Below are 13,086 nucleotides of genomic sequence, written 5' to 3' on the forward strand. Positions count from 1 at the left end.
AAGCGAGACTCTACTGTATATGGCAATACGGACTCGAGATATCCCAGTTCAAAGCAGATATTGTGGGATTTTCTGCCCTGAGTCCACACTGCCATATATTCCAGTTCAAATCAGAGAATATGGGAGTTTATTCAGCTGTGTGGAAGCGGCCATGGGATTCCATAATATTGAGCCATGGCCATTAAAAGTTATGGGGTTATATTCATTTTGCAGTGGAGATGTGTTGTCCTTTGCTTACACTGGAAACAATGTATCTGAGGGCCCTTCCACACAGCCATATAACCCAGAATATCAAGGCAGATAAGATACAATATCTGTTTTGAACTGGGTTATCTGAGTCCACACTGCCATATAATCCAGTTCAATGTGGATTTTATACAGCTGTGTGGAAGGTGCCTCAGGGCCCTTCCAAAAAGGCCCTATATCCCGGGATCTGATCTCAGATTTTCTGCTTTAAACTGGATTATATGAGTCCACACTGCCAGATAATCTGGAATAAACAGACAACCTGGGATCAGGTCTTGGGATATAGGGCCTGTCTTGAAGTGCCCTGAGGCACCTTCCACACAGCTTTATAAAATCCACATTGAACTGGATTATATGGCAGTGTGGACTCAGGGTCTTTCAACACTGCCATATAACCCAGATTATCAAGGTAGGTAATCCACAATATTTGCTTTGAACTAGGTTATCTGAGCCCACATAGCCATATAACCCAGTTCAAAGCAGATAATGTGGGTTATCTACCTTGATAATCTGGATTGTATGGCAGTGTAGAAAGGGCCCGAGGACTCCTTGTCTTGGGAAACCTTAGATGCATGGAGTGATGGAGTCAAATAGAGGAGGGACGTTTTGATACAAAATGAACAGTTTGACTCCTTTCTAGCTGCCATGATTCACTGCTTTGGATTCCTGGAAGTTTTGCAAGGTTTTTAGCCTTCTCGTTGCAAAGAAGGCTGGTGCCACATCGAACTATAACTTCCAGGATTCCATAGCATTCAGCCATGGCAGTTAAAAGCAGGTTTCTGGATAGATACACTTTCTGGCCCCCTCCACACAGCTGAATAAAATCACACATTATGTGTTTTGAACTGGAATATATAGCAGTGTGGACTCAGATAACCCAGTTCAAAGGAGATATTGTGAGATTTTCTGTCTTGATATTCTGGGATATAGGACTGTGTGGAAAGGCTTTCAGTTTTTCACTTTTAGGGTGCATGTAGAATGAATTGTCTTTGAGTGTTTCTTGCTTTGGAAAACCCTATGAGATTCACAGAGACACTTTAGCACAACTAGGCGCCACTTTAATTGCCATGGCTCAAGGCTGTGGAATCCTGGGAGTTGTAGTTTTACAAGGTTTGTAGCATTCCCTGCCCAAAAGGGCTGGGGGCCTCACCAAACAGCAACTCCCAGCATTGACCCATGGCAGTCAAAAGGGAGTATTCATTCTAACAGTGTAGATGCACCCATAGAGAGCCGGGTTTTTTGTTTTGTCTGTCTGGCTTCTTTTGGAGTCACCGGGAATCACTGAGCCAGAAGCTCCCAGTTGGTTTAGGCACTAGGGGAGATTCAATAAAAGCAAACTGTGCAAAATACAACCGCAAGTTTATAAACAATGGCCACATTATGTGGGGGTGGTTTAATGGAAGCAGCCTCCAACCTTACAGAACACAACAGCAACTTTTCAGACAATGGTCACCGTTGCATGGGGACAATTCAGTGAAAGCAAACCCTGCAGAATGCAACAGCAACTTTTCAGACAATGGCCGCGTTATCACACGGTGGCCCAGAGCCAAAGCAAAAAGGAAGGTTGTGATGAACGGCTCGCTAGCTCCACAAACATATTTTCATTTCCTTCCTCTATCTCCACGATTTCCCCCCATCAGTGTTCCAAGTGAGGATTCCTTGCTAAATTTTCAGGATCTGGCCTGGTGTGGTGGAGTCTTGGGTCACCCTAGACTTGTCCTAATGAGCTGCTTTGTCCATCTGAGGCAGCAACCCTTGGGCAGAAACTCATGGAGTGGCCTGGGACAACAATCAACACAACATGCTCACAACATAACTTGGGACTGAGCTGCAAAGTGGTTTCGGTCTTCAATGCCCTTCAGTAAAATAGCCCTCTTAGGCTGGTAGAGGTTGTTTGCAAACAATTCCCCCCTTTCCCTCCAGCAAGCACTTAAAAACATCCTTTCAGAATTAACATTAAAAAAATGTTTCTGAGGAAGCTGTTTGAAAACATCCACTACCTTCCCAGCCTCCGGCTTTTCCTCCATTGTGAACTGGGGGGGGGGGGGGGGGGAGGAAACCCACATGCTCCCATTCGCTCACAGGCGACACTATTTCCTTTGTTCCTAAAGTGCTGTGGTGACTCTTCCAGTCTGCCTTGTGCGCCAGGCTTGGATTTCCATTTGTTTGAGCTCTTGGAAACAGTGGCGGGAAGGAGTGGGGGGGAGGTTGCCATGCTCCCCGCCGTCTAGACATTGTTCTAAAATATATAAATACAAATACCCCCGAATTCCTCTTCCCTCCCTAATAAAACAATAATCTTGGGGTTGAATTGACATGGAATGAAAAGTAAATGCAGTCACCCTTTTAAAATAGTAACTCAAGGGGCTGGATACAGTCCTGACAAGGGGATGTTTTTATTTAGATTCATATATTTATATGTATATATGAGAGAGAATTACACTCCCCAGTTACCTTTAAGGCTCTTGTTTCAGGGCAGAGTGAATTTCCCTGGTCATTTGTGGGCCGTGAACTCTGGGACTGTAATGAAGATTTAGTCCTCTGCAGTTTATGCCTGATTATGCCAAAGAGAGTCTCTGACCTTGACAAGCTGGCTGCAAGGTGCTGGAAATTGGAGTAATGATGCATGTTATTTTAAATGCATACCTTAGTTTGTCTAAATAGATGCAAATCAGTGTATTCGTAGCCTCCTGCTGTGAGGAAGTGTAGTCAAATGCCAAAGGAGGAGATTGACATGAAAGGATGCAGGCAAAATAAAACAAAAGCCAACCAAAAGTAGTGGTTATTTTGTTTTTTTAATTGTAGTTTGCCTTCAGCCCTTCTCTCAGAATCATAGTTGCTCCTCTAAGAGTTAGCATCTTGCTCCATTGTCATGATACTGCAGTCTCTTTTCGCCTTATTCAAGGTATTTTAAGAGTGTTTTAAGATTTCAGGATGCCTTTGAACATTCTTCATAATGGTCAGATGAACACCTTCATAGAAAATACTTAAGTGACTTCACTTGCTCATTGCAAGTCATTAAATTGTTTATTTGGGGTTTTCTCTGCTGTTTCAGAATCTCCTAAATCAACGTACTCCCTCTGTATAGTGGTAGTAAACATTTCGGCTGTCTCTTGTCTTACTAAAAATGGGCTTGTGACTTTTCCTGGCAACCCCCCCCCCCTCCCCATTTCCAACAAAGCATGAGGACGAGATAACAAAGGCATGCCAATGAGTCCTGATTTGGTGTGCATTATATCCTACTAGAATCCCAGTTGCTGATTACTTTGTATTGCTGGGAATTCATACATTTTCCTACCTTTAAAAAAAAGTCACATGATCTGATTTTGCATGAAAGAACAGCAGTTCAACAAAGATAAGCCCTCGTGAAGTCAATCCAAAATGACATTTTTTGAAATGGTTGTCAGATGTGAAATACCACTTGCGGAAGGATTACATGTTTTAAAATACTTGGGAGATAATTAAATGTCCCAAGGAAGCTTGTAAAGGTGAGGGGAATACCAAAAATGGGAGGGGGGGCTATTTTCAGAGCTTAAAAACATTTGTAATGCTGATATAGAATAGGTTGAGTTGCCCTTGGATCAGGCTCTGCGTTTTGGCAAAATCAAAGGCCACTGTTTCCCCTTTTCATATAGCAAAAGTTGAACTCAGCGAAAATTATCCCACCTTTTTGTGTGTGTGTGTGTGGGGGGGGGGAATACAAATGTGAGGGAGAGATTCATGGAATATTTAAGTTTGCGTTGCTAGAAACTTCCTTGATTTCAATCAAGCTGATTTAACAAAGGTTGCAGTTTTATCTTGGAGTGGGAGCCACTGAATTAGATACTTCTGAATATACTTTACATGGATAGGACTGGGTTGTAAGTCTTTTAAGGAAAGTGCTGTCCTGTTTCTGAAAATGGCACCAGATAATAGCTTTAAAGTAGAGTAGGCAACAGTGGCCATCCATTTTGTTGGACTACAATTCCCAGCATTCCTCTCCATAGATAGTACTGACTAGGAGTGATGGGAGTTGCAGACAAACAACCATTGGAAGGCTAGAATTGCCACTCCCCCCTCACATATAAAGTAGGCTTTTTATCCTGAAGACAGTACAGATTGGTGCCTATTTTCTAAAATGATAATGATAAGTAGTTAGCCCCATCTATTCTTGTGTTGTGCAACAATGTTAGCCCGTGTTCTTGAATAATATGTTTTTGTAACTTTCTGACCTTCATTGTTGAGAGACAGAGGCATCAGGAGAATCTTACGCATATACCAAGAATGAAAACCTTTGTTACTTGATATGTCTTCTTATTGCACTGCAACCATTATTCTCAATGAAATCTTCCTGTTGCCTCGGATCTCTGTGTGCTTTCCAAATGTCTCAAGCACTGATTCATTCATAATCACTGGATTAGTGTAGCATTTTTATGCTGGAGTTTCCCGTCATGCGTTATGCCTTTTTACCATTCATTCACAAGATCACAAGATGACATGGCTGTTACTGTGAGAAGCATTTCTTTGTTTCTGGAATTATTTTTTAAATGATTGATCACAAAGGTATACTCCAATTGAAGATTTTCGTATGTTATTTAAAAGGGAAATGTTTGGTCTAACCACAGAGTTCTCATTTGCTCTGCAACATCCATGCTCCAGAAGATAGTCCACGAAGCCGCTCCAGCTTTTTTTCTCTGTGTGAACATTCACTAGCAAGAAGCTTTTCAATTTGGCACATCCACACTCTCTCCTGCTCCTGTTGTCAGTGGTGTGTATCTTCTAGTCTTTTCTGACTTATGGAAAACCTTTCATGGGGTTTTATGGCCAGATTTGTTTGGTAGGGTCTGCTGTTGCCTTCCTCTGAGGCTGTGACTTGCCCAAGGTCAACCAGTGGGTTTCTATGGCTGAACTTGGGTCAAACCTTGGTGTTCAGAGTTTAGTCCAATGCTCAAACCACTATACTACACTTGTCCATCATTGTGTATAGCATACTCTTGATCTGGAATGTGAGCAAAGCCCTCTCTATCTGTTTCTTCGTGTGAAAAGCAAGAGAGGACTTGGCAAATGTTTTCTCAAGCTGCTTATATGCTAGACGAGTCAACTAGAAGCTGCATTGATCAGCTGAGGTGCAGAAGGAGAATATTTTTGTCTCTCGGCAGCTAATGGCTCCTCAACTAGTACTGGTCCATGGATCCCACCAGTTTGAGTGGGAGCACTCCAAGAGGGAGTGACAAAAGCCTTTGGGATCCACAGGCCAATGGTAGGATTCATGGACCAATGCCAGTTGAGGAGCCATTAGATGGCAGTTGCTGGAGAGTGTCCAGGAAGGAAAGTAGTAGTTTTAACCAATGGAAACAATGAGAAATTAGGCTATGACATATTAGGAGAAAAATAATGCACCTCTCTCTCCAACTGAAATTGCATTGCTCATGGTTGGGGTGCACCAGAAGCTTCTCTTTGTTGAAGCCCATTGAGAAGAGTGGGGTTCAAAAGCCCCTTTGCCTGAGTCTCTGGTTTACATACGAGTGATTCAGTGTGTTATTTGGTGACCTGTGGCCTTTGATTTGTTTTCTCTGACAATCTGAAAGTGAAATTGGCTACTCTGACTCTTTTCACTGCCAGAGAATAAAGGCAGGGCGTATAAAAGATAAGTAGTTGCCGGCTTAGATACTGGTCCCATTTGGCTTGTATGCAATATGTTTACAAGATGATAGGGTCCTTTTTTAATGGAGACCCTCAAGGTTTAAAAGGTTAACAGTGCCCTTTTAGTGTGACAACACAGACCATCAAGTTTCAGTCCTGAAATTCAATTACAGTAGTAGGCTGTCAGAGATTTCTAGTATGTTTACTTCTAGACAGAGTTGTTTGTTTTTAAATTATATAGTGACAGGAAATCGGTGCATCCCCTCTCCTTCCCCCAGCATTTTACCTATCCTTTATGAAGAATAGGTTTTATAAGGATGAAAGTAATTCCAGGCTTCGTAAGGAAGTGGTGCCTCTTATAGTGTGTGTGTTTTCTATTTGATAGGCTTCATTTGTTCTCGAAATGCCTGTCAGCTACAACATGTTTCTCTCTAATTTTCTAATCCTTTCTTTTATTGCCAACTGCGTTTCTAGGTGTTTGATATTGGCTGCTACCAAGAATTACTTGCGCCATGTTTTTGCCTGCCTCCTCAAGACAACATCAACCAAATCACTGAAATCATTCTTGGAGAGACAAAAGCCTATGTGTTTTTTGAGAGGAGCTATGGGGATATGCATTCCTTTGTTCGTACCTGCAAGAAGCTAAAGGAGGAGGAGGCAGCCAAACTCTTCTACCAGATAGCATCTGCTGTAGCGCATTGTCACGACGGTGGACTGGTACTGCGGGATCTCAAGCTGCGGAAATTCATTTTCAAGGATGAAGAAAGGTAAGGCAACTCTCTCCCCCCTCCCCACTTATGAATGCATTGTGAATGTCACTTTGAATGGGTTGTTTTCTTATCGTTAATTCTGTCCATGCTATATGGAAATGGCAGAAATACACACATTTTAATGGAGATTGCATAAGATGTGTAGTTCATCTAAGGATGCACCTGCATTGCGGAATTAATGCAGTTTGGCATCACATGCTAAGGTTCAGTGGTATGAAATCATGGGAGTTATAGTTTGGCAAAGCAGAGGCACTCTTTGGTAGAGAAAGCTAAAGACCTTGTAAATGGCACTGGACAAGGGCTGTTGGTGCTCTTAAGGCAGCACTGACGCTTTCTCCTCTCTGAGGAATGACTCCCAAGGGCCATATCAAATTCTATAAAAACTCCCTCAAATTGTATACAAGATGGACTTCTACTTGAGTATGTATTGTAGGTCTGGATGTGATTGGTATCATTGTGGAAACTCACCTATATGAGTTTAAGTTCCAGGAGAGAAGTGAGATAGGATATAGAAAAATAAAAAACATTTCTCAATCAGTTAATGGATTTGTTACATTGGTCATTAAGAGTTGAAATTGGAACACACACATAGAGGCTTTCCTTGTCCACTCCTCTGGTTAGGTTCATAGGAAGGGTGTATCACATTGTTCTGTATTAACTAATTACCACTGGATCAATGACCTCAAAACTCCCTATCCAAAATTTATCTGGGGTCATCCTTCAACCCTCTTTATTATTTACAGAAATCTTGTATTAAATGGGTCACTAAGATTCTATCCTTGGTTATTGAAAACAATAATACATTCCAAAGTTAAAAGAACACTTTGCAATTCAGGGAATCAGTAAGCTTACTGGGAGTTGTAGAAACTACAATCCACTCACTTGCACAATTCCTCTTGCATAGGAATGAAGAACCTTTGGTCCTTGAGATATTAATGGCTGCACCCTCAAAACGTATACATATGTACATTTGCACAACAGTGAACTGGACTGGAAGAGATTTTTGTACTTCTTTAATGTAATGAATTGACACTTGTTAAGCTGGTTTCCTAAGTGCTGCTAAGAATATCTGTGTAGGTAGAGAAACAGCAGGAGATGGGGGAGGACATGGCTTATTTCTATGATGTCCAACAAAACAACATGTGTAATTTTGGCTGTTTGCTATTTTCAGATTTCTTTTTTATTTTTATAGCACAAGTAATCAAGCATGAAAGAATATTATCTACCCATCTCTGTGTTTTGGGATTTAGGATATGAAAATTCAGTTTCTACTTATCAGTTCCCTAGAACATTTATATCATGTGTGATATTTATTTATCTAATGATTGCAGACACAGCATTGAATTATACTGACCTGTTGATGTGCTCTGTTTCTGCAGGACTGTCTACCACATTGTTAAAATCATGGTGTTGCGTTTCTTGGTAGTTGATGGTATTCAGAAGCCTTTAATTAAATACTCAGAAGGAAAGGAAGCCTTTGTATTTCTTTCCTATGAGTGTGTGTGTGTGAGAGAGAGCGAGAGAGAGGGAGGGAGAGAGAGAGAGAGAGAGACCGCACTTCCCTTTCTGATTGGCATTTTGTGTACTTCCACACTTGTTCCACATCACTAATTTTCTTTCTACCCCCTAGAGCTCTAGTATTCTCTTTGTTTCCTGTTGATGACAGTGCTTTGTCTACACGGATGTTCCCTCATTTCTATTGGTTGTGTGGCTTAGGAACAGAATGCTGAGCTGTTATGCTATTTAGCATGTATCTTGTTTGTATGCTGTGCTCAGGCTTTTCAGCTATGCATGGCCTTGTTTGTGATGCCATGTACTGGCACACAGTGAGTCTACAAAATACATGTGGACTTGCCTTGCATTGGTGTATGAATTGTGATCTGTAGTGATTCAGAATCTGTTCCTCAACTTGAGACATCTTTACTGGTGTTTGGGCCTTGTGTATTAGTAGAACTAGGAGGGGTTACTTTTGGACAATAACTCTCAATATCCTTTGGTTATTAATGATGGAAGAAGAAGCTTGAATGAACTGGATGCAAAGTTAAAGATGTCCATTTACATCTGGTGGTGCATATGATTTTTAGACAAAACACATGCTAGTAGTTATCATTTTCTTCTGTTGTTATTTTGGATAAGCTGTCTTGATGTGTCATAGCTATGTCTATATTTGTAGGCCTATTTATGGAACTTTTGGCACCTGGATCGCTTGGGTGGAGTGTGTTGTGACCATGCTGGTTCATAGTGGAAACCATCATTTTAGGTTGATGCAAAAATATGGATCCCACATAATCTACAAGTCTGTTGACTAGGGATTAAGTCAAAGGTCTAGTGAAATAACTTATAATTAAATGAGTTTTTATATTAAAGAGTTAGATTTTAAACATTATTTTGAGTTTGTTTTGAGTCAGTTTCTTCTTCTTCTATGGCAAGTAATTTTCCTGCCACCAAATTATTAATGTTTGAAGAGTGTTTTAAATCTTCAATTATATTCAAATATTAGCTGTCATAATATTTGATGCTTAAAAGTTCTTGCTTGTTAATCAGTCTTGTTACAAAGATCCCCCATCCATGTGTGTGTGTGTGTGTGTTCTGCACTGTAGGTGTTGGTTGACACTTATTTTATATGAGAAAGTTATCTCTAAGCAGGAGTTGAGTACGGCATGCCATTATATTTTGCATCACTAAAGTATTGGGACACTACATCAAAAGGCAAATTTCTGGTGTCCAGATACACTATATCTTCTGGGGCCTGCACATGGATTTCTATATATCTAGTCCCAGCTGGTGTCTTGGAGTTGAATAAGAACCAAAATCTCTGTGACAACAAATGTCTCAATGTCTGACCAATTAACACATCCCTACTTATAATAAAACAATGAGTGTGGTATAGTGGTTTAATCTCTGGATACCAAGATTCAAATCCTTGCTTGACCATGGAGACCCTCTGGGCAACACGCACTGAGCCCCATTAAATCCTATGAAGGTTCACCTTAGGGTGGCCATAAGTTGGAAACCACTTGGAAGACACACAACAACTGCAAGTCTTAGTGTAGATGTTCTTTCCACATGATACAATCATATCTAGGCACAAAAATCATGTGACATTCCTTCCAGCTCTAATAATAATAATAATAATAATAATAAACTTTATTTGTATCCCACCCTATTTTGAATGGATTCTGGACCCTCAGAAAAGATATTGGGGGATGAGGATATGCCATTTGCAATGCCTTCCTGGTCTATGAGTAATTATTTGACTACCAGAGGGTAGCTCCTATATCTCTGTTGACCACAGAGATTTAGCTTAAATCTCAGCTAATAGAACTTGTACAGCCCGCAGCATGTTGCATTACATTCTTTTGGAAAATAACTTCAGTAATTTTTAGACTGTTCTAGAGTTTAGTTTTCTAGAAAATTGAATGAAAACCACCTTGACCCATAAAATCTGAGAAGAGATACAAGCTGTTGCATTCCTTAGTGGTTACTAAGTGGTAGATTTGTCATAGCTGTCAGTTGCTTTTGGTTTTTCATTCACTTGCATATTCAGAGTGATTTATCATAGTCCTTAGAAATATCAGCATGAAGAATGTGTGATTTGTGAGAATATCTTAAAATATCCCCTAAATTGAGACACTGATATTTTTTGTTCCAGAGTTGATGTTTATTTATTAATTTGTCCTCCTTCATGGTTTCTGAATCACACTAATAGGTTATTCTGACACTTGAGTCTTAGTTTTGAAAAAAATAAAAATAAAATTAAGTAGTGATACGGTAGTACTGTAGTTATTTTTCAAATAATGTCTATCACAAATCCCTTATTTTTGTATAACTTATCCTCTCAGCAAACCTGCAGAGTAGCGTGCTGCTATTTCTATTTATACATTTAAGGAACTGAGTCTGGCAGTTCTTGGGCAAAGCCCACCCAAGAAGTTTGTGTCTTAACATACATCCTGTTCCTTGATTCTCTGTTAGATGTGAGTTATCCTGTCTGGAGGGTTGCACAGAATTAGTAGTAGATATCAACCTCTGATAGTAGTACTCACTACTGAGGTGCCAGGCTTATGCTTGACAGAATATATTTTAATTCAAATTAGGATTGCCACTTAAAGTTGAGCTGTAACACCAAGTAACGTCTTTCACAATTAGGATGCTAGATGCAATCAGAAAAGTGTGAAAACCCTTCTTCTGATTTTGGGAGGTCTCTGCAGACCACTAAAATGGAATCCCTGGTGCCTGGTTGTCTGAGTACCTAGGAATAATTCACTGTCAGCATCCAGCAATTTGGAGAAGTATTTTGGATGTTGATAGTGGGTTTCTCAGTCCAACTAGGTATCTGGGATTCTGTTATATATGTCTTCTGAAGCTTTCCAAAAATCAGAACAAAAGTTTTTGTGTTTTTTAAACTGTATCTGGCACACCCCAGTTGTAAAATGAGCAGCATGTACTTAGAGTTCAGCTACCTGCATGCAACTGTTTTAAAGGGGGAAAGAATATAAACTGTACTGTACATTCATGTCAAAAGAGGGAGTCATCTTGAAACTGCTGAGTTTATCTATGTTTTACAGTGACATACAATGGCCCTTGGTATCTGCTGGAATTTGGTTTCAGGATCCCATGGATACCAAAATCTGTAGATGCTAAAGTCCCATTATATAAAATGGTGTCCCTTGGACAAAATGGCAAAGTTGTGGGAATTTTTTTTAATAAATCAGATTATGTATAGTTGAATTTGTAAATATAGGATCCATGAAGGGCCAACTGTACTGCCTTTCCTTCAGTGAACTAAAGTTTATGTACCAAGATCTCCCATTCTTATTGGCAGGATAGGCTAAAGAATGATAGAGAGAGGCAACTCCAAAGTCACCTGGTTAATTTTGTGATTCAGTGGGACCAAGAACACAGTTCTCCCAATTACACACATTATAACACCTTGGGTTTGAGGCTGGCCTTTGTCTCCTTGTTCTGCCTTGCCACCTGACTCCACCAGACAGGGACTACTTTACATACCTTTGCTCATTATGCATTTCTTTTCTCAACTGGAAAAATAAAAGAGTTTAGGATTATAGTGTCCTACACAGTTCCAGTTCAGGCAGCAGCTTTCCTGTGACAGAAGGGAAAAGGATACAAATAGATATGTTGTTCTGTCCATCAATTGCCCTGTGGGCTTTGCTACCAGCACTGCTGCCAACTAATCCATGGTGGGTTGTTTGGAGGTACATGGTGTTGTACCATTTGCAGGTTTAAGTTTGCAGATTTGATTATTCACAGATTTAATTAACATGAGCTCTAGGAATCTCTAGGTCCTCCAGTGTAACTCTATGATTAACGTCATACAGAAAATGACCATAGGATTGCACTACCTAGAGCAGGCCTTCACAACCTGCAACCCTCCAGGTATTTTAGACTTCGGTTCCTAGGATTCCTGCCCATTGGACAAGCAGGCTAGGGCTTCTGAGAGTTGGAGGCCCAAACATCTGGAGGGCTACAGGTTGTGCAGGCCTAACCTAGAGAATCCATGATTTTTCACATAAAAAACAATTTTTTTAATTCACTACTTTTCCATTTTTGGGTGAGAGATCCATGCAAATGTGGAGGGCTGAATGTATTATTAATGATTTTTCCCATTATGTTATTCTTTCCCTTGTTTTCTCTCCACTGGTGTTTGTGTTGGCTTCTTTTCTTTGTTCAGTTTGATATTTATGCTGCTGCTGTACTATGAATCCTTATTCCCCTCCACCAGACACTGAAAACACATTGGTTATAGATGTGAAGATGAATAGGCTGTATTAACTCTGAACAGAGAGGGAAAGTTGCAAGGTCAAATAGAGTAGCTCCTTAGCTCTCAAAGGTGAAAGCAGAGATCAGTTTTCATCCCAGGAATAAATGTGTCTGGTAATTAATTTTGAATTTGCCAGTATGTGGGAAGACTGATTTTTGTCCTCCTAGGCTTTAAATCTCATTTATCAAATGTCAGGAAGTAGAGTGGTTATTCAACTTTATTTGACATAAAAGTTGACGCTGTATTTTCAATTAATACATTTCCGTTAGGATTTTAATGTCATGTTATGGGCTGTCATCATAATTGTTGTTATATTATACATATGTGGCTTCTTTTTTGCATCTTTATATAAGGCTATCTTTGCCAACCATATTGTTGCCAAATATATAAACAAAGTCACCCACCTGGGTGAGTTGTCAGACTAGACCCTCAAGCTAATCAGGTACATTTTTCATAAATAGCCATTTCAAGTTTGTGCCTGATGTGTATTAAAAAGACCTAAAGCAGTAGGTTGTGAGAAGTGATGAAGTGCTTAATAAATAAATTCTCAACATGATGCAGTGTGATGGGAAGTCAAGAAATTATAGTTTCATTTGTTTTCCCATGTGACATCCATGTAGCCCAGGCATGGGCAAACTTCAGCCCTCCAAGTATTTTGTACTTCAACTC

General features: G+C 40.1%; 1 protein-coding gene across 1 annotated transcript in view; it reads left to right on the plus strand.

The window, feature by feature from the left end:
* The window catches only part of trib2 (tribbles pseudokinase 2), a 30,863-nt gene that overhangs the window by 2,975 nt on the left and 14,802 nt on the right, over nt 1–13,086 (plus strand). The window contains exon 2 of the mRNA XM_003215418.4: nt 6,343–6,635. Coding sequence (XP_003215466.1) covers nt 6,343–6,635 — 293 coding nt within the window. The remainder of the gene's footprint in view (nt 1–6,342; nt 6,636–13,086) is intronic.

Source organism: Anolis carolinensis, chromosome 1, assembly GCF_035594765.1.
Source record: "Anolis carolinensis isolate JA03-04 chromosome 1, rAnoCar3.1.pri, whole genome shotgun sequence".
Lineage (NCBI taxonomy): Eukaryota > Metazoa > Chordata > Lepidosauria > Squamata > Dactyloidae > Anolis > Anolis carolinensis.